This window comes from Phragmites australis, chromosome 24, assembly GCF_958298935.1.
Source record: "Phragmites australis chromosome 24, lpPhrAust1.1, whole genome shotgun sequence".
Classification (NCBI taxonomy): domain Eukaryota; kingdom Viridiplantae; phylum Streptophyta; class Magnoliopsida; order Poales; family Poaceae; genus Phragmites; species Phragmites australis.
In genome coordinates this window covers 3,629,965-3,655,864 of record NC_084944.1, presented here as the reverse complement: position 1 = coordinate 3,655,864, position 25,900 = coordinate 3,629,965, and the positions used below count along the sequence as shown (strand labels likewise).

The 25,900-nt window shown below is 41.0% G+C and overlaps 1 protein-coding gene across 1 annotated transcript; it reads right to left on the bottom strand.

Annotated features, from left to right (window-relative positions):
• Positions 1-20,572: 20,572 nt before the first annotated feature.
• LOC133907020 (cytochrome P450 84A1-like) lies at positions 20,573-25,400 on the bottom strand. Its single transcript, XM_062348993.1, has 2 exons — positions 24,410-25,400; positions 20,573-21,432 (listed from the first exon to the last, which is right to left on the bottom strand). The coding sequence occupies exons 1-2, from the start codon at positions 25,319-25,321 to the stop codon at positions 20,800-20,802; spliced, it is 1,545 nt and encodes a 514-aa protein (XP_062204977.1). The 5' UTR covers positions 25,322-25,400; the 3' UTR covers positions 20,573-20,799.
• Between the last annotated feature and the right edge of the window lie 500 nt (positions 25,401-25,900).

Genomic DNA, 25,900 nt, shown 5'->3' with positions numbered 1-25,900 from the left:
CTACGCATGCATGCGTCTTATCTTCTCTGTCCCGGTAATAATCACCCCGTGATCCGTAAGAGCTCGTAGCAAATTAAAGCTGAGTTTAGATAAGCTGCATGCTACCAGCAAATTGACAGTACTATATTGCAGAATTCTCATATGTCCTATCATGTTGCGTGAGGAGTTTGGCGACCTCGTCTCGGGAAATACAACTTCGGAAAATGCAATTTTTGTATGGACTTGCGCATGTATATTCCTTCTCCTATGCTCAGCAATTTATTAATTCTCTCAACTATTTATAATTTTTATCTATCTCTCTATCATAAAATTTAATGTAAATAAATGATCTTAATAAGTGCACGTACGCATGCGAAAATTTCGCTTGATATTTCAAAGCTAGAGGGAAATGCAGCTACCAACAATGGACATATGACGTCCAATGAGCTGCACCTTTCACTGTCGCACATGAACGGAGATCAGGCTGCGGAACGAGGACGTCCTAAAATATGTAGGAATAAGATTGATGATTAGAGAGATGAATAGACATTTTAATAAATTTTTTTAAATAGATGATCTTTTACTATTTGGATCACTCAATGTACTCAAAATACAATCGAAAACAAAAACAAAGAGAAATTTTAACAAGAGAAAATCGAGATAACACGACTCCACAGATGATATATGAACCATAAATTCTATTTAAGATCAATCCTGAAATATCACAGCTTATAAAAAAAAAGATGAACACCGAGCAATGAAATCTCCAAGTTGATTGTCTAGAGGCAAAAGAATTCAAGATCCCCACCATACAAGCATGTGGATGTGAATTTTATGCCTCTAGCAACAAGAAGAATGACATCACAATGTGCTGAAATTCAACCCAAAAACTAAAATAAAAATAAAAATCGGAAACCGAAAAACTTGCAAACTTGCAAGGGAACCAATAGAGAGAAACTAGAAGAGGAGAATTCAAGCATATGCAAAAATATAAACTTCATTACACAGATAGATCAACCATATTTTAGGCGGATTACAAAGATTTATCTCTCAAAACTCTCACATATTACATAGGCTAAGCAATCATCCTTCTCTACGCTATAACTCTAGCTCTAAGCTCTCAAATGAGTGGTATAAAGAAACTTAAGTGGCTGGTTCAAACTCTCTCATAGCTACCTCTCTATTCATAAGCTTAGGAAACTTGATCCCTAAGTTTCCTAGTTTTTCCCAAAATACTCATCTTTTATAGTATACCATCAAGGGTATTTTGGTCTATTTTCTTTTTTATTCATCGGACGGCCGTAGCGCATTCACAACTTAGCTTCGTCTCGACGCAAGCTTTGCGATGGTGCCACATACTCATCTAGTCCTCCTACGATTTTAAGGCAAAATCACGAAACTGCCTGCACGCTTTTCAAAGCGTGACTCACCGTATTGCTTACACCTTAAGCAAGCGCTTCGATGTTGACACGTGTACTCGGTCGTATGATCTTGACCGCCGCAAGTCTGTTAAATTAGAAATTTTGAATTTGAATATTGGTTCAACTAGTAATTTGGCTAAAAGTTGTAAAATGCATAGAAAATAGAATATTGCTCCAAAAATAGCGAAACCAATTTTTTTGGGTTTGTATGAGCGTAATTTACATGTTAAAAATACTAGGAGCTATGAAATATGTATTGCAATTTCATTGGTTTATAAAATAGGGTTAAGCTTTATTAATCTATAATTAATTATTGATAACCCCAAAATTGGTGAGGTCAATTTTGTTAATCTCATTATCTTATGCCCTATTCATTAAAAATACTCACACTCATGTTAAACATAGTTAACTTCCTAATTTGATTTGAGTTTGGTTTAAGCTTAATTAAATCCATAAACTATTAAATGTTTAACAATAAAATTAAATTAAGGAAATCCTTAAAGTTGTAAACGCATAATATGAAGCATTGCATCTCCACTGTTGTCATACACTATGGATCATCCATTATTGCATGTCATTCATACTCATCATTGCATCCGTTCTGCAGTAGTGAACAAAGATCCGAAGCGTGGCGCGAGCGCGATCGGGGACAACACCAACCTTCCGTATTTCTGTGAGTTTTGTGCGGGAAGTATCGGGCAAACCCCGGAGCAGTAAGGTAAGCATCTAATCATACTGCACTATTTGTTTAAATTAAATGGAGTCTAAATTGATAAATTATGCTTTATGTATGTTTGCATGTGTTGAGTCCAGTGTTGGGCTGATATGGGTAGAACCTATGTTGATGCATTGTCCCTACCTTGACTTATTGATGAATCCTTATCCTTGTAGCCTTGACGATATAGTTGGTGTCTAGCTTCAAGGATTATTCGAAATGCTTAGCAATGCTTAGGTCCTCGATAGAAGTCGAGCGACGCTGCCATTGTTCGCGAGCTTAGGGCTTAATCACTGTTCACAAATACAAAAATGATGTTGAAATGGATGGTTGAGATGTGAGATTGAGGCGAGATATGGGCAGTGTTAGGGGTATCTTTTGCCCAGGAGGAGTCCTTTGAATAGTTCGGGAGAGGAGCCCGGATGCTATAGACCGTTTGCATCGTTTAAGACCGTTCGTCGGTGCAGTTGGCTCTAGCACTTTCCGTACTCATCATATGTTGATCTAATGCTAAGAAAAGCCGATTATCATATACCATGCCGGTACTTGTCTTGCGGCTCTACGATGCATAAGACAGAGAAAAGGAGAATCAAGGTGTCGGGGAGCCGGAGCATGGTCGGGACTTGCTCGTGGCAACCCCGGTGCCATAGGGGCATTGGAAGTGGTTTTTTTAGGTATGAGAAAGGTTGGCATGAGTACCCTCTTGTGTGTATTTTTACGAGTAGCACAAGCCAAATAGTCCTCGAGTCGTGTGGGTAAAGTTGTACCCCCTGCAGGGTGTAAAAATATTTTGAAATATCGCGCTCTCGGTCATGAGCATGCTTCTATTTATTTGCATCGGTCGTAGAGTTTATGAATATGGGATAAGGTTATGGTATGATGGAAATGGTCAGTGGTTTTGTTGATGAGATACTATGGTTCCTATACATGTATGCTCAAGTTGTGGTTTACATGATACACTAGTATGTCAGTTAAGTATAGATGCTCACACGTAGTTGTTCAGGTTGCTTACCGCATATGTTTTACTTAATCATGTGGTATTACTCTTGCTAATAGCTCAATACATGATCCTTGGAGTCAGGCTATTTATATGTGCCATATACGGATTAAGTCTTGCGAGTATCTTCATACTCATGCCGCTCTTTCAGGTTCTGCTAGTGAGGGTAAGGTGGTGTTTGGCTACTTCATGCCCACCGATACAGGTGGTGGGCAAGAGTAGTGCATCCTACTCTTGTAAGGTGTAGCTTTTGGGGTGGAGTCTAAGGGCATATGGCTCCACTCTCTTTTTATTGTTGTTAAGGTTTTAATCTTCCGCTACGTAGTTTCTCTTTGTGTAAACTGTTACAAATGGTTGCATGCTTAAGAACTTGCATTATAACTTTAGTTACTCGCTCTTTCTTAAGCTATGTTGTGATGTATATGTTAGGAAGGCATGTGTTCCGATCTTAGGCACAAAACACGTGCCGGGACTACCGGAATGGTATTCTGGTTAATCACTGAGGTCGTGATTGTGAATAATGATCCTCCTAACGATTAATTAGAATATTGTTTAGACGGTTCATCACACATAGGTTTCATTTTTGATCAATACATATGTCTTAACACTCGAAAGATCACAACTTGCAAAGAAATAAGAAAAGATGAATACTGAGCAACAATACTCTCAACGTTGATTGTCTAGAGACAAGCGAATTCAAGATCCCATCACATAAGCTTGTGTATGTGAATTTTATGTCTCTGGCAACAAGAAGAATGACCTCACAAGGTTCTAAAATTTTAGCCAAAAACCAAAACGAAAATCAAAACTGTAAACCAAAAAACTTGCAAACTTGCAAGGGAACCAATAGAGGGAAACTATAATGAGGGGAATTCAAGCATATACAAAAGCATAAACTTCATTACTCAAAGATGTCCGCTCTATTTTAGACGGATTACAAAGATTTATCTCTCAAAAGTCTCACATATTACATAGGCTAAGCACTTATCCTTCTCTACTCTAAAACCCTAGCTCTAAGCTCTCAAATAGATGAAATAAAGGAGCTTAAGTGGCTGGTTCAAACTCTCTCGTAGCCCCACTCCTCCATTTATAGGTCTAGAAAATTTAATTCCTAAGTTTACTAGCTTTTTTTTCTCAAAATATCCATCTCTTTGAGTACACTTCTACCTAACATCGAGGATATTTTGGTCTATTTTCTTCTTTATTAATCAGACGGCCACGACGCCTTCACAACTTAGCTTCGCCTCGATGCAAGCTTTGCGATGGTGCCACGTACTGCTCTAGTCCTCCCACTGGTTTGAGGCCAAACCGCGAAATCGTCTGCACACTTCTTAAAGCATGACTCGCCGCCTTGCTTAAGCAAGCGCTTCGATGTGAACGTATGTACTCCTTCATACGATCCTGGCCGCGGGCAAATCTCTCCCGCTCCCGATCTCTCGGACCACCTTGTCACTTGCACCAACTCTCCCTTCGCTTAACTTTATCAAAACCCCGTCTCCATCTGATTTACATGCTCTGCTTGACCTCCACGTGTTCAGCTAAAATTACTCTTGACTCCGCCCAGTCTCCTTGATCGTCTGGCACCAAATACTCTGTTTGACCTGATAATCCCGTCGTCGACCATCAAGTTGCATCCATCACTTGTATACCATAAGACAAGCAAACACATATCTCCAACTCCAATTCCAGTTAATCCATAATCAATATATTCAAATAAAATTCTAAATCAATTTAAATCACATCAACACTCATGTAAAACCAAAAATCATAGAATCAAATAAATATTAATATCAATCACTCATCACAAATAAAATAAAATATATTTTAACTTAGTTTGTCAAAATCTATTAGACCAGGACCTCTCGAGAAGAAAGAAGGCCGAGAAGGTCCTAGGGATCGGCCGTCCATGGATGAGTCCATCATCTTTTTCTCCTCGCCTTTCCAACTTTTCCTGCAGCTTGTGGAGCCGAGCCGAGCCTGTCGTTGGCCAAAAAGATCGGCGAGAATGAAGGCCGCATCGGACGACGACGCATGCGCAAGACACTCTGATATCTGAATATTTCCAGGTGGAAGTGGTTGGCTCCTAGTGTCTGATCCTGATTCCTGCCCTACTACTGGAACATGAAGAAAAAGGCAAGTGTTGCATCACCTCTTAAGTCACGATCGGCTTAATAAAAAACCTGTTAAATCATGGTTGGTGGTCAGCACCATCAAATCTGTTCCTGTCAGATTTCCGGATGAACAGTGGAGCACCGGTAATGTGTGCACACGCGTGGCGCCAATGGTTGTTTTGGTCAGATTTTCGGAAGAACGGTAGCTCAGCTCGTCGGCAAGCTAGCCAGCCACTGGTTCCAAGTCCAATGCGCATGACGTCGCGCGTGCGGCAGCCACACGTATGGGTCAGGCACTGCACACGACGACGGCGATCGCTTGGGGCCCGGGGGTGGCCAGCCGATGAGCTCCAACCAAACGCCGTCACGTCGCGGCCGGGGACCAAACCAACCATATCCGTCATATCAGATGAATGTTTACCGGCCTTCCTGCGCCTCCCAGATTTCTTGGCCTTTACTTTTACTCAACCAATTTTCCTGTGCAGCTCCAACGAACAGCATGTATAACGTCTCTGTCCACTCCATCGAGTATTCCGACACATCTCGGTTATGAGTGGCTAACTGATGAGTTCCACAGCAACCAACATTTTCCTTTCCTCTGACAAAATATTCATCATGTTGCTACATTATATATCACTGATCTGTACCTCTGATGTACAGTACACCGATAGCAGTTTCTTTAGTTTTATCTCCCATAACGTAGCAAGACTATATTTATAAAACATATGGTCATGATTATAATACATATGCTATATAAATATTATGTGTCTAGGCTCAGTTCTAGTTACTGTTGTGTCACTCGCAATTACAATTAAAAAATAGTAGAGTTATAATTCACGAGACAGAAAGTTACAACAAGATATAAATAAAAAAATTGAGTTGCAATTGTGTTATAGATGAACACCAGCAGTTTCATTAATTTTATCTCCCATAACGTAGCAAGACTATATTTATAAAACATATGGTCCTAATTATAATACACAAGCTATATATATATATATTATGTGTCTAGGCTCAGTTCTAGTTACTGTTGTATCACCCTCAATTACAATTAAAAAATAGTAGAGTTACAGTTTGCATGACAGAAAGTTACAACAAGACGTAAATAAAAAAATTGAGTTGCAACTGTGTTATAGATGAATCGTAACTCCTAACGAATTTCTTATTTAATGATGTACAATCTAAGAAACATGATTGTAATCGTAGTACAATCTAAAATGTAACTCTAATCCTTATATATATATTAACTATAACTGATTGTAACTCGTTAGCTTCTCGTGTTGCAATTATATACTTCTAGACGCGTAGTTGTAACTGGTCTACCTAGCGAATTGTAACTGATAATTTTTTAAGTTGTTACTGGGGGTATGCGTAGTGGTAAACTATAATGCACCTAGACGCAGAATAGACTCGCCGTATATGTGTTTATATCAAAAACGGCTATCAGTAGTAACTTAATTCATATGCAATTACGACCTACAAAACAATTACACTGAGATTTCCCTTCTAACTATATGCTTCTTGCCTGCTCATACATACAAATTTGCCCCCAAAATCGTCAATAATACCTAACCCTAACAAATCAAAATGCATCTACCACTAGTCATCAATTTTGCGAAATAGTCATCAAAAACCGTATAAAAATCTATCATTAATCGAGCACAAAAGCATAGAATATCGACGCTAAACAGCCTCACCCCAAAAAAACCTAGGTACCGAATCAAAATCACAACAAATGAAAGAATGGGGGTTACAGGTGCCTTCACCGATTGATGAGGTCAACAAGAAGCACGTGTGCGCGGTGACAACGGTGGCACCGGGGGTAGAGAAGACGGCGTCGCCCCTCGCGCTAACTCCCGCCATGAAACCCATGAACCCGTGCGAATCCCCACCGCCGAATCTAGGTGCACAAGCACTAAATCCGATGGGAGACGGAGAGGGCAACAAGGAGGCAGTAGAGCGATGAGTTAGGCAGCGGTTTGCAACAACGACGAGCGGAAAAAGCAGTACAACAATTCTGAGGGGCGATGGAGTCGGCACATCGCAAAAATGGATGAGTGAATCGGGGGCAGTTACGGAGATGAAAAGAGGGCGTGGTTACGGACCATCTAGCGAGATATTGGCGCGCTATGAAAAAAACTAGCTTGCTGGTTTGGCTAGGCATAACATGAACTAGAGTTATGCACATAATATATATATACACACATCGAATCTATTATGCGCATAGGAGTATTGTAGTTTACTGTTGTGCCACCCTCTAAATACAACTCAAAAAGACTAGTTACAACTGCATGTCGAGAAGTATATAATTACAACATAAGAAGTTAACGCGTTACGCTTTAGATTGTACTATGATTACAATTATGTTCCTTAGATTGTACATCACTAGCCAAAAAATTCGTTAGGAGTGACATTCATTCATAACGAATTTGTAACTCAATTTTTTTTATTTACTTCTGATTATAACTGCCTATCTTGCGGATAGTAACTATGTTGATTTTTAATTGTAACTGAGGTGACGCAATATATATATATATATATATATATATATTGGCGGTGTTGGAGTTGGGGAGATCTAGTACTTGAAATTGGGATGGATATGCCGCGATTTTGTCAAGCATTGAGAGCGATGCGCAATTTAGGAGCACAATCTATTTCTCTGCTCTTGGATGTTGATGATTGATTCTGATGGAATGATCACCTCCTATACCGTGATCGTGATCGTGATCGTTGAATTTTACACCAAACGGGACAAAACGTTCTTATCGTTAGTTCTACCACTCAATTTGAATGACTTTAATCCCCTCAGAACCATTTTATGGGAATCTTTGAGCGGTATGCATGAGCATCGCCTTTCGTCAGGATTGGATTACCACTATGATCTCTAGCTTATCCCATATATCGATTATGCTGAAAACTTTCAGCATTCTATTTATTTGCACCATTGTATGCTAAATAGGAGCAATCAAGAGTTATGTTGATCAAAAGTTATATATAGTAGCAAGCACTAGCTAAGCTATTTATAGCAAAATAATAACCACTAGCTAAATGATTGAACAAAAAAGTATGAAAGCTCTTTTGGTCGTTTGAGTCTTCTACATCGCTTAAGAAGATCGAGTTATGCGTTGATGTGCCACCAACGTTCTATACATGTCTTCCTTAATCAAGACTAGATCAATGATTTTGTTGCCGTTAATTTGCAAACAACTTATCAAATAAGGAAATTAAGACTGTCAGGATTATATCCATTCCCTAAACAAATCCTGTTATTTCACTCCAAAACGCGCATTTTAGCTACTCTGGTCACAATCTCAACCAAACCCTAGAGTGAATGAGTGACATATATAAGGGCATCTGACCAAGCAGAAACAAAACTTGAGAAGAAATAAACAGTAGTTGGCCTCCTATGGATGATGAAAAATCAATTTGAAGAGCTAAGCTTCTTGAAATATTGAACAGTATAGAAAGAGTTAAACTAGTGAAATTTTAGATGAAAATGTGCTGAAGTCTTCGGCCTTTCATTTACCCATATAGAGCCACTACTGGAATGGAGAATGGACTGGACTGAAGGACCCACGATACAAAGAGCTGATCTATCTCTGCAGGGGCCATATCTGAATTTCGTCCATTCTTACTTTAGAATTATTGTCGTGTCTGTTAACGGGCCATTTCTTTCGAATCTCTAACAAGGAAAAGGTTTGTTGCACCAGAAAAGTTGAAGCAGACAATAATGGCATAGCTGTTCATTGTGTTTGTATGTTGTGTTCGGTGGTCAAATTCGTGTGCTTCTACATTCAGTGATGCACGGTTAGAGCGGTTGGTAGTACAAGACCCTATTTCATAAACTAGTGCAACTGCTAAGGATCAGAACTATAAAATAAAATTTAGGTGCGTGTACCATGCTATAAATTTTATAAAATTTAGGTGCGTGTACCATACTATAATATTTTATTGTTAGTAGTACTATGTAATCTCTAACTTTTTTAAAGAAATAAATAGATATGTTACATGCTCACATCACTACACCTGTATACTCACACAACGTATATTGAAGCATGCAGATATAGAAATTGAATATTGATGAAGTCACTATAGACGTTTCGTTGTCGATGGACATATCGCTGAATGACCTCACTAGATTGTCTGGTGATGTTAAATATATGCATTGGAGTATTTAACAGAAGGAACGTTTTCTGAGAAAAATTGAAGTTAAGTACATCGGATTGTCCGATGTTCAGAGAAGATGAATACCGGAGAATTTAACAAAAAGTTGAAATTTTCAGAGGAATTAGAATTTATGGCACCGGATGGTCCGATGTTGAGATGTGTAACGCACTGGAGCATTTTCAGAGCATCTACTTTAATGCAAGTTTTAATTCCACAATTTACTCTTAAGTTATATGCTTATATGTTTATTCTCCATGTTCTAGCTTGCTTGCTCGAGTAGTTGCATTTACTTCTTGTAGGCTAAGGTTGTTCCTTATTCTAAAAATCGACAATTATTTTAAGGTTTGATTAGAGCCATATTCACCCCCTCAAGGCTATTAGATCCTTTCAATTCGTATCAGAGTATCGTACTCTTGATAGACTTAAAATCCTAGAGCAATGGCTCCGAAAAATGGCGGTAGCATGCTAAAATTCGAGAGAAAGAACTTTGCTTATTGGAAAGTTCACATGGCGAACTATCTTGAGGTGATTTCCTCCAAAGTTTGGCTTACCACCTCTATTGGGTTTGATCAATCATTTTTCAAGCAACAAGTGAGGTGGAGTGCTAAAGCTAAAAATGTCATATTTGAGAGAATTAGTGAAGAAATATTTTTTAGAGTGAGGAGTAAGGAATTAGCTCATGATATTTGGAAATTCATGAAGGATCTAAGAAAATCTGAGAGGAGAGATATCATGTGCTTATGAATACTCTCAATCAATTTAAGATATTTCCTAATGAGCTATGCAACGGCATGTACTCTCGCATGAATATGCTTATGGAAGAAATCAATTCTCTTAAGCTAACTCAATTGTCTCAGCGAGACATTATTCGTAGGATATTGATAGTACTTCCCAAGATATAATACAATACTGTCATATCTCTCCTTCATAAATGGAATATCAATGGCATGACTGTCACCGATGTTGTTGAAAAGATAAGAGCTCATGAGATGTTCTTATTTGGTGATTAAGAAGAATTCTCAACCAAGAAGAACATTTCTCTCAAGGCAAAAAGTGACAAGAAGAAGAAGATCAAGTTTCCATCATCAAGTGAAAGTGATGAAGATGATAATATTATAACTCCGACTCTGACACCAAGCTTGCTCTTCTTATGAGAAGAACTACAAAGATGATCTCCAAGTTCAACAAGAAGAGATACAACTATGATCCAATAAAGAACAAATTCTTCCAAAGAAATTTGACAAGTTCGGTAGTGGAGAGAAGAAGATGTGCTACAATTGTAGTGAACTTAGCCACATGTCATATGATTGCTCTCATCCCAACAAGAAGAGCAATAACAAGAGCAAGAAGATTAAAACAAGTGAGGATGAGGACAAACACAAGAAGAGCCAAGACAAGAACTCAAAGAAGAAGCTCTTCAACAAGAAGGGTGTGGCCGCAAGTCATATATTGTTGGTGAATAGGCCTTCGGTGAAAGCTCAAGCAATGATTCGAGTGATGATGAAGATAATTATTTCGTAGGTCTCGCCATCACCAATGAAGAATCACCGCTTTCACCACCACCTATGTGCCTTATGGCAAAAGGTAACAAGGTAAACTATAAAGCCGGGGGCACGCAAATTTCGCAGGTCTCGCCATCACCAATGAAGAACCACCGCTTCCACCACCACCTATATGCCTTATGGTAAAAGGTAATAAGGTGAACTACAAAGCCGGTGGTAAGCATTGAGTGTTTGATAGTGGATGTACACAATATGATCGATATGTAAATATGTTCACCTCACTAGAAGATGAAGTGGACGGATATGATAAAGTCACTTTTAGTGATAATTCTAAGATAAATATGGTAGGTTTGGGTCTCTTAGTTTTAATTTACTTTCCGTAGCTCAACTATGTGATTTAGGCTTCACATGTCTTTTTAATGATGTTGGTGTTGTCATTACTAGCAATAAGCATAATGATATAATCTTTAAAGGCTTTATATATATATATATATATATATATATATATATATATATATATATATATATATATCTTGTGAATTTTTTGTCTAATGGAGCTAGCTTGACAACGTGACTTTTCACCAAGGTATTTTTGGGTTGGCTCTGGTATCATCGACTTGCACATATTAGAATGAGCCAACTCAAGAAAGCATTCAAGAACGGATTAGTGGTTGGTTTGAAGGACATGATCTTCGAGAAGGACAAGTTATATAGCGCATTCCAAGCAAAAAAAAGCAAGTTGCAAGCTCACATCCTTACAAGGCGATTATGTATACATTGAGCCCCTTGGAGCTACTACACATAGACCTCTTCGGACTAACTAATTACAAAAGTCTTAGTGGTAATCTTTATTGCTTTGTCATTATTAATGATTATATAAAATACACTTGAACTTTCTTTCTAGATGACAAGAGCAAGACCGTTAGGATCTTCAAAAAATTCGCAAAGAGAGCTTAAAATGAGTTTGAAGCCACATTAGTGAAGATTCGAAGCGACAACAGAACATATTTGAAAAATACTCAAGATGAAGAGTATTGTGAAGAAAGAGGCATCAAGCATGAGTTTCTATCAACCTACACTCCTCAATAAAATAGCATAGTAGAGAGGAAGAATAAGATATTAATTACACTTACAAGAGCTATGTTGGATGAGTATGGTACGCCGGAGAAATTTTGAACGGAAGTAATCAACACGGCGTAGAGTGTACCTTGACCGACTATTGAAGAAGACGTCATACGAGCTTCTCATTGGGAGGAAACTCAATATCTCATACTTTTGAGTGTTTGGTTTTTAGTGCTTTATCTTAAAAAAGAGAGAACGCCTAGGGAAGTTTGAGCGTCGTTGTGATATTGGATTTCTTGTTAGTTATGCATCTAACTCTAAAGCATATAGAGTATTCAACAATGCCACTAGTTTTATTGAAGAAACATGTGATGTGAAGTTTGATGAATCTAATAGCTCCCAAGAAGAAGGTATTGCTTGTGACGTAGGTGATGAACTCTTGAGAGATGTGATGGAGAAAATGGCCATTGGATATATCAAGCATAAGGAGGATGACAACGATATACCTTCTACTTTCACTCCACACACCTCATTGGTGCCCTAAGTGGATCAAGATGAAGAAAAAGATGAACAACCTCTTACATCACATGATGTACACATCTCTCAAGAAGAAGCTCAAGCACAAGATCAAGATGTTAAACCACCGCAAAACACACCACAAGAATCGCAAGTGAAGCAAACACATATATCAAAGTATTACCCAATTGATTTGATCATTGAGAGTCCGTCGAGGGGAGCAATAACTCGTTCTCATCAATATATTTCATTTGTGAACATTACTCAGTTGTTTCTTATGTAGAAACTACTTATGTAGATGAAGCCCTAAAAAATCCGGATTGGGTGATGGCAATACAAGAAGAACTCAATAAATTCACCTGCAATGAAGTTTGGATTCTTGAAGAGAGGCCTCAAGATAAGAATGTCATTAGAACCAAGTGGGTCTTCCACAACAAACAAGATGAAATGGTGTGGCGGTTCGCAACAAGGAAAGATTAATCGCTCAAGGTTTTGCACAAGTGGAAGTCTTAGATTTCGGAGAAACGTTCGCTCTCGTGGCAAGGCTTGAAGCCATACTCATCCTTCTTACATTCGCTTTGCATCATGATATAAAGTTTTATCAAATGGATGTGAATAGTGCTTTTTAAATGGTTTTATAAATAAAGTTATATATGTTGAACAACCACCCGATTTTGAAGACCATAGATATCCTAATACACAAGGTACTCTACAGACTCAAGCAAGTCCCAAGAGCTTGGTATGAGCGCCTACGTGACTTTCTCGTCAATCAAGGATTCAAGATCAGGAGGGTGGATACCACATTATTACAAAGATCATCAACAATGAGTTTTTTGTTTGTCAAATTTATATTGATGATATAATCTTTGGTTCAACTAACAAGGAATTTTGCAAGTAATTCGGGGACTTGATGTCAAGAGAGTTTGAGATGTCGATGATTGGTGAGCTTAACTGCTTTATTGGATTTTAAATCAAGCAACTGAAGGAATGGACTTTTATCCACCAAAAGAAGTACATGAAGAATATTCTTAAGAAATTCAATATGGATGATTGCAAGCCAATCAAGACTCCAATGCCTACCGATGAACATCTCGACTTGGCTGAATCGGCTAAATCGATTGAGCAAAAGCTTTACCGTTCTATTATTGGGTCTCTCCTTTACCTTACCGCATCTAGGCCCGATATAATATTTAGTGTATGCATGTGCGCTCGCTTTCAAGCTAATCCTAAAAAATCTCATCTTAGCATCGTAACAAGAATCTTAAGATATCTTAAGCATACACCTAGCATAGGCTTGTGGTATCCCAAATGTGCTAGTTTCCTACTCTTGGGTTACACAGTTTCAGACTTTGCCAGATGTCATGTGGATCGTAAGAGTACTTTGGGTGGGTGCCACTTGCTAGGACGGTCCCTTGTTTCTTGGTCTTCTAAGAAGCAAAATTTCGTAGCTTTGTCAACCGCAGAAGCCGAATATATAGCTGTCGGAGCATGTTGTGCTCAAATCCTTTATATGAAACAAACATTGTTAAACTTTAGTGTAAATCTAGATAAGGTTCCACTCTTTTATGACAACGAGAGTACCATAAAATATGGTAATAATTCAGTTCAATACTCTCGCACAAAGCATATAGATATCTGTCATCACTTCCTTAGCAACCACGTGGCTAAAAATGATATCTCTCTTAGCGGTGTAAGGTCGAAAGATCAATTGGTGAATATCTTCACTAAACCTCTAGATGAAGTCACATTTAGTAGGTTGAGAAGTGAGCTAAACGTAATAGATGCTTCTAACATCATGTGATGCCCTTGTCATATAGATGCACATCATGATATGCGCTTGTCTAACCTTCTCAAGATAGTGGTGAACGTGGGTTTTGCTTGAGTTGGTGGCCTCTTTGTTTTGCTCAAGGTATGTAGTTGGGTTCACCGTGAAGAATCTCGAGAAGGGAAGTAATATGATAAGATGTTTATTTTATTGCTATGCATCCACATGCCATATAATTTGTACTCATGTTTAAATTCATGTACTTGTTATGCATTTCATGTACATTGACAGTAGAGATCACAAAGGAGAATATTACTCTTTGAGATTGTTGTTCGCTTTCCATGTGAACATACACCTCTATAAATGTGATTAGAAAAATATAAGTGCTTAATGCCTATTGAGTCATGTCCTAGCGAATTTAAAGCCTTAATCTTTGAAGTCATAATCAATATGGCTCAAACATTTCTTTAGCGTTTTCTTCCTCCTTTCTTTGGTTTTTATTACCTATTTTAAAATTATTATAAGATAGCCATTTGGCAAATATTTGCAAATGAGTATTTGAGAGGGTGAGACTTCACTCAAACTAGTCCAAACATGTGTTTTTGTTGTGTGATAATTCGAAGTTCGGACTCAGCGTGAAATCTTAGTTCAACAAAATCATTTCTTATCATCATATGGTCCAGTGCTCTCTTCTTTCTTCCCAACATACCATCCGACGCCTAGTTTGTCGGTGTTACTAAGGTTTATGGAAAAAGGTCTGGCGTTACCTCGGATTGCCTCACCAGACCTTTCGGTGCTTGTATCAGCGACAGCAAATTCAAAAGGAAAAGAAATAGTACAGTGCATGCAAAACTTTCCTCACCGGACCATCCGATGTTTATATTGGATATTTGAGGCAGAAATGGTCCGGTGCTCAGAGTGGTTACTCACCGAACTATCCAGTGTTCAGCAAATCTGCAGAGGTTCTGTTAAATTCTTTGGTGCTCACAACTGTTATCGTCGGATTATCTGTGTTCGCTTTTTTGGCTAGACCCACATGTCATATATTTCCTCTCGGCCGAATCTCTCTATTTCAATTTTGATCCACTCATCATGCCGCCCGAGATCTCCCGCTTGTCGTAGCCCACCACTGGCCAGCGCCTCCACCACAGCTCTCTCACACTTGCTGAGCACACTGCCACCGCACCTCATCGTAGCAGCTCCACCGTAGTAGCTCCCTGTGCCCGCGCTAGAGCAGCCACTGTCACCGCAGCAAAGCCATGCCACCACGAGTTCACCATTGCCGGCCTCTAGGAGCTCACCACCCATCTCCAAATCATCATCTTCTTTGTGGTGAGCTTCCTCTCTGGCAATTCCTCAAATTCGGCCAGCCTTAGCTCAAATTCGATTCAATTTTGCTCAAAATTCACTCAAATTCGTTCAAATATTACGCAAATTTCAGTCAAATTGCAGCAATAAAATTTAAATCTCATGAAATTGTTCCCTAATTAGAGTCGTAAACATGAATTCCTAGCATGCTCATCTAAATTCTTCACAAAATCATGTTTAAGATTCAAATTTGGGCACATTTCATTCAAATTTCAAAATCCCAAATCTCTCGCTCATCCATATTTTCTTCTTTGATCTCTTAGATGGATCGTGAGCGCTGTGACAAGGGAAAGGCTGTCGAGCAGCCCAAGAAGAAGAAAACTAAGGAACAGAAGGAGTGGGATCAAACGATTGCAGTCGCTGATGCCCCTATCTCTCAGCGAGGACTGCGGATTAGATGAGGAGAGGTGTCTCTGTCGTGTCGATCCACCCGCACCCATCAGGCAGCTGGGTTGGGTTCGACTCTATCCGGCCAGAAGAGCTGGAAGAGGGCTCGACAGGAGCCTCAGCTAGAGGAGGAGCAGACAGAGCAGTCACAGCCTCAGGGAGAGATCCGTTTATTGGACTTGACCATTTACAAGTCCCCAAGGATCAAGAAGGTCCATTTTGTGCCTATTGGAGAGTGGTTCACCCTGCAGAGGGATGAAGGGGTCAGCCCTAGGTTCTAGACGATCCTCCAGGGGAGCTTTCACGCTTCTTATATCAGGAGGAGAGTCAGCTTGAGCATTCATAAGAAGCTCAACTGGCATTACTTGGAGCTAGCGGCTGATGGAGTTGATACGAGAGCTCACTTTGAGGCCATTCTAGGACTTGCAGAACTATTATCAAGAGTGAGAAGATTCATGGAGGATTGAGTGAGAGTCTTGTATGCCATGGTTTGGATAGCACACGAGAAGAACTTCATACAGTTCATGTTCTAGGGAGAGAGTTGGAGACTCTACAGGAACAACATTCTTGAGGTGTCGTGTCTTCAGGCGAGCTCTCGGTCTTTGCACGAGATTGTTCACCCTCACGCTCAGTCACCCCACCGTCCTCTCGTTGGTGGAGTGTTCCCGACAGACGATGAGATCCAACCGATCTTTAGGCAGCCTTTCATTCCAGGATCACCCCATGAGCCAGACATGCTGATTCTTGAGGCGAAGGTGTTACACATGGCTTTTTTGATGCAGGCTAATCCTAATGATTGGATATGGATAGGCGATCACCAGCTTGCAGCAGTGGCTGATTCTATCTATACTCACTCACCGACGTTTTGACGTAGTTGACTTGATCCTGTATGAGATTTAGGATGTGATTGCAGAGGGGATGATCATGGCCAGACAACAACCAAACGCTCATTTCATATCTCGTTTGCTTGCACATTCGACCAGGTTCCCAGAGTTTGTTCAGACCTATGAGCAGTCTTTCACGTACTTCAATGTATATGCTCCCACAACACCTTCAGATAGACGCCAAGGTCAGTGTGCGATGTTCCACGCTCAGGAGCAACTACCAGCTGCTAGTAGAGAGAGAAAGTAGTAGCGGAGGACCAGACCCTTACAGAGGTTGAGGTAGAGCTCCCGCATGCTTTTCACCTGAGTGACAGCAACTCGGATTCATCGGATCTCAAGTATTTCCCACTGGTTGCTAGGTCACACAACGCTGAGGTTGGAGGATCCTCTCAGGTTGTTCCTACAACTACAATTACTACAACACCTGAGGCAGCGCCCTTTGTGCCCCCTGCCGCACCTCTGTCAGAGTTTGCTCTCATCCTTCAGCAGATGTAGCAGCAGCAATTAGCTCATGCAAAGCAGTAGGCCAAGTTACAGGAAAACATGCTATGCCAACAGGAGCAGCAGCTTGTGTTAATGCAATTGCTTAATCAGCAGCAGGCCACTTTAACAGCACTTCAGGCTGACAGAGAGAACAACGATCGCATGTTCACATTCATATTCGGATGTCTTGGTTCTCCCTTTCAGGCATCAGACCTTTAGCTACTAGTAGCTCCTCAGGCACCAGCCCCAGCACCTAGTCCTCTCCTAAGCAGTATCAGTGGTTTTTTGGGTATACCAGTGTCAACTTTTCACCTGTCACTATTGTTCAGCATTGGTATCGTTTCTCAGCCTGTCGGGACGACACAGAGGTTAGTCTTGCCTTCTCTTTATACACTGTTGACTTCTAGCGCTCTTCGTTTTGAGGACTCACCACAGCCCACCGTACCGTCGCGGCAGCCGTCCGTTTAGTCTCCACCTGTCATTCAGTCTGCTTTCGAGGAACTTGATGCAGCATGACAGAATATGACTACTCAGGATACCAACACTACCAGCTCCACCCTAGCTCCAGCTTCAGAGGCCCCTACAGAGACAGTACAACCTCCTCAGCCCATTGTTGACCTTGCTACCATTGAGATATCAGATTTAGATATAGATTTAGGCTCACAGTTCGAGGTGTGATCGTTAGCAGCAGCGTCGGCTTCCTCCTCTCCTCCGACTTTAGGTGTCTAGGAGTGTACTATTTTTTGTGCTTAGATGCCAAAGGGGAAGAGAGTCTAAGTGATAGGGTGAGTCTTTTATGTTGGAGAGAGATTGTAGAGTGGCTAGTGAGCTTTCTAGTTCTTAGTCTTAGGGGGAGCTTGGGTAGTCTAGGGTTGGAATGCTGGTTCTTCATGGCTTTTGATGTAATGACAAGTTATTTGGCTCTTAATTGATGTGTTTCGCTTGTCATCGCATTGTGTTTTCTTTTATGCTCAGTTTTAGTTCTTATTCTACTAGCATGATAGTTTGTTCTAGTGCTAGGCTCTCTCTTGCTTAATTATTATATGTCGTTAATTGCCTAGTATGATAGGGTGTTTTTCAATTCATATCTTTATATTCTTATTTGTGTTGTCATCAATCACCAAAAGGGGGAGATTGTAGCATCTAAACCCCTATGTAAGTAGTAAGTGTTTCAGTGATTAATAACAATCGTATCATTGTGACTAACGCATATGTTTTGAAGGAAATCAAAAACTTAGTTCACAATAATTGTATGAGTTTTCTTGGTCCCTCATGAGATTCCATTGGACGATCAAAAGATATTTGCGTCAAAATTAAGGATCTTCTAGTTCTCAGTGTCACAAGGTTATGAATGACACTTAGAGTAGATATAGATTCCTTTCTAGTATTTTGACCGTACTATAAAGGAGGGCTAAGTGTTTATAGCTTTACCTAGTTGAGTCTAGACTTAGTTGGATGCACACTTGTAAAAATCTAGTACTAGGTATCTCAAAGAAGCCTATGGGTGAGAAGTGAAGAAGTTAGCGCTCAAAGTCAATTGAATTGGATGAGACTCAGAGTTTATATTCTCACCGAATTGTCCAGCGTTGAAGGACTTATACTCACCGAACCTTATTCCTGTTCTGAGCAGAAGCTGAATGGCCTCACTAGATTGTCTGGTAATGGTAAATATGTTCACCAGAGTATTTAACAGAAGGGACATTTTCTGAGAAAAATTGAAGTTAAGTACACCAGATTATCCAGTGTTCAGAGAAGATGAACACCAGAGCATTTAATAGAAAGTTAGAATTTTTTGAGGAATTGGAATTCAAGGCATCAGATGGTTCGGTGTTGAGATGTGTAACACATCAGAGCATTTTTAGACTTGGTGTCTCGGTGCATGGGAAATGAACTCACTGGATTGTCTGATGATGTGGTATGAAGAACACCAGAGCTTTTTAGGCAATGGCTACTGACAGCTGGCAGGCTAGCTTTTGGAATAGGTTACTCACCGGATTATCCGATGTGTACAATAGTGTGTGCACCATATCATCTGGTATTCGCAGAAAGTGTGGGTGGTTGGGCAATTACTAGACTTAGACCTCTAGCCTATATATACGCCCCTCACTCAGTTTCATTCGTTTCTCTTGCAACCCAGAGGGTTCATACACTATGTGTGTCATTTAAAAACAAGGGAGATCACTTGAGTTGATTTTCAAGTCACTAATTGAAGGCTAAGGACTTCATTAGTACTTCAAGAGTAGCGAGTGTACATCTAGCTATTGTTTAGGCTTGATAGAGATCAAGTGAATCAGTTAGCTTGTTGCTCTTGGTGGTTGGCAACACCTAGCTGGTCATGATAATTGGAGGTGTTCTTGGTGAGCTCTTGGAATTCTTGTAGGAGCTCCAGGAAGAGTTTGTACTTAGTTTAATGTTCGCCAATTCGGAGATGGAGAAGTGGCGATCACTAATAAGTACTTTAGTCCTAGTGACTCAAGGGGGAGCGATATTCTTGTGTGGATACTCCAACGAGGATTAAGTAAGAGTGTCAACTCTTTGATACCTTAGGAAAAAATCGGTATTCTCTTTCGCTATTCTCTTTCTATTCCACAATTTACTTCTAGCATCTTTTTAATGCAAGTTTCAATTCCGTAATATCCTCTTAAGTTATACGTTTGCATGTTTATTCTTCATGTTCTAGCTTGCTTGCTCGAGTAGTTACATTTCTTTCTTCTAGCTTAAGTTTGATTCTTGTTTTAGAAATCAATAGCTATTTTAAGATCTGATTAGAGTACTATTCACCTCCTATAAAACCATTAAATATTGTCACATGGATTTGTCAACACTTGTGAACACTCAGTAGTCACATGTAGTTCAAGAAAACTCAACCACACTTCAGTGATTGAACATGGGTCGTTCAAGTAGGCATCTCGGGACCAAAAATATGAGAATACCTAAGAGAAGTAGATATCTTTGCATTAAAAAGAGAAAATACATTTGAGTCGCAGATGACTCAAAATCGGGTGGTCACTCAGTCAGACTTCCCGCGCACTGAGCCAGGCTTAGTTTCATATCATGTGTGCAATTACTATGTTTTGTGTTAGAAGAAAAAAAAAAGAACCCGTGGAAGTAATTCAACCCACACATATATAATATATATAATTAACACGAGAAAAATTGGAACACAGGATACAAGGGCCCATAGAAAAAATGTATTTATTTTTACATGAAAGTTCACAGAATCTGTTCTTATGTCACAGCTCAATCCTTACCCTAAGCATGCATGCAGCTAGCCATGGGAGTCCCTTTGTTGCCCTATAGTATCAGACATGATTTTAAAGAAAAAGAAAAAACACAAAAAGCCAGATAAAGCCACCAAAACTCCTCCAATGGTGCAACCCCGGAATCAACACCACCATACGCATGCGTAGTAACAGCTGCCGCGCACGTCATGTCGTCGTCGTCAGTACAACGGGCAGTTGAGGCGGGGCGTGGGCACGGCGTACAGACGCGTGGCGCGCGGCGCGGTGAGCCCGAAGATGTCGCCCATGTCGAGCTCGGACGGCTTCATGCCGTCAGGCAGGGCCCAGTTGAACCCGTGCACGAGCTGCGCGACGGCGAGCTCCAGCGCGTACAGGCCCAGCGCGGTCCCGGGGCACGACCGGCGGCCGGACCCGAAGGGCAGGAACTCGAAGCAGCCGCCCTTGAAGTCGAGCCCGGCGGCCTCCCCCTCCGGCGTGAACCGCGACGGCCGGAACACGTCGGCGTCCTTCCACGAGCCGCGGTCGCGCCCGATGGCCCAGACGTTGATCATGACGCGGGAGCCCTTGGGCACAGAGTAGCCGCCGACGACGCAGTCCTCGGCCGTCTCGTGGAGGAGCAGCGGGATCGGCGGGTGCAGGCGGAGCGTCTCCTTGATGACGCACTTGAGGAACGGGAGCTTGTCGAGGTCCGACTCGTTCACGTTCCGGTCGTACCCCACCACGTCCGCGAGCTCCTGCTGCAGCCGCCGGAGGTCGTCGGGGCTGTGCATCATCTCCGCCATCGCCCACTCGATCGCTGACGCCACCGTCTCCGTCCCGCCAAACATCACGTCCTGCATCCATCATCCAAGCATGTAAATAAACTCCCACGTTGCACCATTAGTTTAGCATACGCAAGCAAGTGGGGGAAAAACATTCGTATGACACGGTAGGTCATGCTTGTACATAATCCAGACGACGGTGAAGTATCTTTAATTTATTGTGACGGATATATTCGTGTAATCAATTTTTATGTGACAGAAACTCGACTAAATGCATTCTAATACGATATATATTTTAAAATAAAAATAACATTACGTAAGTGCTTATAGTTCAAAAGTCACAATGTCGTGATACACGGTTTTTATTTTCATAGATGGAACGTAACAAACTTGAAATCTAATATTTTAACTTGGGATTTAAGAAAACAAAATGGTTGGTGCAAGATAGGGGAGCAGTTGTAGTCAGAAAATGATGCTTTTACTTTGGAAGGTGACATGCACCAACGTGGCCAGAGCTTATCAGCTATGACATAAGGTAAAGAGAGAAAAATATGCATTGAAAAGTGGCATGCATAGCCTCGAATGGTTGGCTCAATCTTGGAAGCTTTCATGTTCAATTTTCATCACATGAAAATACATCATAGTAAAGGATGAAACAGATGCGGTAGTAGGTGAAAAAGTTGCACGGTCCAAACTTGTGCTTGCGGAAAGTATCGTCATTTTTTGTATTAAAAAGGTACTAATAATACATGGGAAAGTATGACTAGATTAAACTGTACCCTACTTTTGTAGTAGTAAACAAAGACAGATTTAGAAGGTAATGCTTCCTCAGAAAAATATTTTGGCTTCCTAAAAATATTAGTAAATAATTAAAATTAACTTTATAATTTCGTCAGCTTAAAGAAGTAATCTACAGAAATAACCCATCAAACGTATAATTACAAAGACTTGAACCATGGGACCCCTCAGTATAATGGTTCGTGTATATATTCAGCAGAAACCTGAAATCAAAGTTAGGGATAAAGTAGCCGGAAAAGGCCATGAACCAAAAAAAAGAAGATAAAATCAAAGCATCATATTCACACCTACCGCTCTGACTTGTGGCTACGTTTAGCTTGTCACGATTCTCTAGACAGCGAGGAGGAGAAGTGTAAAACAAGTAGAAAAAAGGATGCATGCGACAATATACATACACCTGGGCGGCAGATAGCCAGCCGGCTGTCAGTGCTCAAGATTTAGATGTTGAATGCTAGCCAGTATGAGAAAATTGACTATTGAGCAATGCATGCGGGCCAGTCAAAAATGTCAAACCGTATGTACTATCTTCGTTCTGAAATAAATATCGTTTTAAAATACGTGTAATTAATTTTTTAAAACTTTGACCATTAATATACATAAAATTATTAGAATTTGATACATAAAATGATAGTAATAAATTTATTATGAAAAATACTTAACATCATCTAATTTTTATTAACTTTTAATAAAAAATAGTTGTCAAAAGTAATAATCAAACTTGTTTGTTGGAAACCGCGTCGATATCCTAAACGACAAATAAAAGAGAACGGATGTAATATACATCGATCGTCATAGTCTCAAGCTACTAGTGCCTGACGTACGCACGTAGAGGAAGGCAGAGCGTCTAGGAAGATGCTGAAAAAGACAGTGTGGAACAGTATTTGGTAGCATGTACGGAGAAGGGAAATGCATAGTGGCGAATTATAATGCAAGCGTTAAGACAGAAGAGCTTTTTTACTGTCATTGGAAATATACAACCTCTTGTTATCAAAGAGTTCTACTTAATCGGAAGTGCCAAATGATGGCACCGGTACCTCCTGTCTCACCACGAGTAAAAAAACGTACTCTCTTCGTTCAAAAATATAAAGCGTATTTTATTGTGACACATTTTTCAAATTAGACTTTGATCGTTGTTTTGTCACAATATAAATAGATGTAGGTAGTTACAAGCGGCAAAAATTTGACCAATTTTATTTTGAGAAATCGCTCAAATGATGTATAGACACACACTACTCATAACACGTGAAATACTCTAAAAGTGCACGTGAGTTGGTTTGTCTATGGTTGGTGTACATTAGCTAGATCTTGGTGTAAAGTGGAGTATGAAAAATGCAAACGAGTTGACAGTTGAGTGCATATGTTGTCTTTCCTAGTTTCTTTGGCGAGGATAAGAAACGCTTCTCTCAATTAGTTATAGCTTTCCTATGCATGGTAGGTACGGTAGATCTTTCCTGTCACTCCCTCCAGGCAAATAAACTTGGCTGATTTCCTGTCTGAAACATCAACTCTACTTGCGTGGAGGTAGTAATATTTTGGATGGGTGGCAGACCTCTAAATTTAAGAATTATGGAGCTGATATTTCTAGCTTCAAATATTAGTAGAGTTAGAGTTGTAGGTATATTAAGTGTATTTGAGTGACCTCTAAAGACTTAAACTATTTTATTTTAACCTATGAATTCAAGATTTAACGTGGATCTAGAAGTTGGAGGACTGCCGAACATGACCATAACATTGAATCCTGCACTTCTATATGCTAGTAATACACTGCCAAAATATAGCCTTGAATCCAGCACTTCTATATGCTATTAATAATGAATCCAGCACAGACTCTATGAGTTGCAGCAGCAGCTATGTAGCTATGTATTTACTCGACCGAATCACACATACTAGGTACGTCCGACACATACCATTTATAGAATCTCACGATCAAATCTATTGTTCAAGATAGCTTGTTTTGTATACTCCCTCCGTCCCACTTTGTTCGGCGCCAATTGATTTCCAATTAATCCCGTTTTGTTAGGACTAGCGCAGGTGTACCATGCATGTGTACACAGGTGTTACGCGTCCCACTTTACTAGCTAGCACTAGCACAGTGTACCATGCATGCATGTCGCTGTTCATCGATCATATATCCTGCTCAGCTTCCAGTATTCAGGTTCAGGATCTTATCGCACGTTAAAAATTGATGATTCGAAGACGGTAAAGCTGCGGTGATTAGCGTGACAGCAGGTTAGAGGAGACGTGAACGTACCATGATGATGGCTTTGATGTTATCGCGAGTGAGGCAGAGGGTGTTCTGCAGATCCTCCCCGGCGTCGCAGGCGGCGGCCTTGCCGGTCAGCTTGGCCTCGGTGAGGAAGGCGAGCATGTCATCGACCATGTCGGCGTCGGCGTCGTCGGGGCTCTTGCCCCGCTTCATGTGCTCGTCGATGATCTTGTCGATGAACCTGTCGAGCGCGGCGCGGGCGGCGCGGAGGCGGCTGTTGATGCCCTGCGGGTCCATCCAGCTGAGCCAGGGGATGAAGTCGCCGATGTTGAACGCGCCGAAGAGCTTGGAGAACTCCTGGAGGATGGCGATGAACTCGTCCTGGCCCTCAGCGTCGCGGGTGCCGAAGGCGGCGCGGAAGATGACGTTCTTGGTCAGGTTGAAGATTAGCTCGCCCAGGTTCACGGCCTCGCCGCCGGACTTCGCCACGGCGCGGACCAGCGCCGTTGACTCGTCGCGCACCGCGAGCCACGTCTCGGCGCGGCGCCGGCTGAAGAGCTTCATCACGCAGAGCTTGCGCATCTGGCGCCAGAAGGGCCCGTAGTGCGCGAACGCCATGTCGGCGCGGTCGTAGGTGAGGTACGCAATGGCGATGGTGGCCGGCCGGTTCGAGAAGGCGCCGTCCTGCGCCTGCAGCACCTCGCGCGCGTACTCGGGCGTGGACACCGCGAACGCGTGCAGCCGGCCGAGGCGGAGGTGCAACAGCCCGCCGTACTGCTCGGCCAGCGCCGCTAGGCCGCGGTGGGTCAGCTGGTCCATCATCATCATGTTGCCGATGATCGGCAGCGGCTTCGGGCCCGGCGGCAGAGGTGCCTTGCCCCGCCGCCGCAGCTGCAGGAGCACGAAGGTCAGCGTCGCCAGGAACACCCAGCTCAGAGGTTCTTGGAGCCACTCCATGGCGATCTTGTTTGGGGTTTTTGGTTGATGTGTGGTACAACGCTCTTGGAGTAGAGCTGAGGAGAAATTGGGGAGGGTGCAGGGTTTATATATAGTCGGAGGAGTAGGTAAGCAGGAAAACTTCAGATTAGGTTGAGATATTTGGGACTATATGGTGAGAGGATTTCATTTTCTACACTTTCCCTTTTATTTTCCTTGTGAAAAAGGGCTTATGATCTGGCATTCCTGATCATGAGAAAGAGATGGATTAGGAAGACATCACTGATCATGAGAGCAGGAGGTTTAATAGCATGAAGTTTTGGTGGACTTTTCCTCTAGCTTGACTTTTTGTTTGGAAATAATTTATTTGAAACAATGTTAATATGCAACAAAGGAATGGTGAATTCCTAGTTTTCCTATGAAATTGTTATAGAACAATTGATCGATTGGAGTTTTGGAGGAAATCTAGGGTCCGGTCTAGCCTAATTATTATTTTTATTTGAAGTATATCACTCTCTAGAACCTTTAACTTTTTTTAGGGTCATATTTTACTTTTTTCTTATGAATCATCCAAACGACTCGATTGAATAATAGTTCATA

What these genes read in the sequence shown, in the direction of transcription:
- LOC133907020 (XM_062348993.1), bottom strand. Translation starts at nt 25,321, where the DNA reads ATGGAGTGGCTCCAAGAACCTCTGAGCTGGGTGTTCCTGGCGACGCTG. An exon ending in ACATCAAAGCCATCATCATG is followed by an intron (nt 21,433 to 24,409) that starts GTACGTTCACGT and finishes TGATGGATGCAG; the next exon opens with GACGTGATGTTTGGCGGGAC.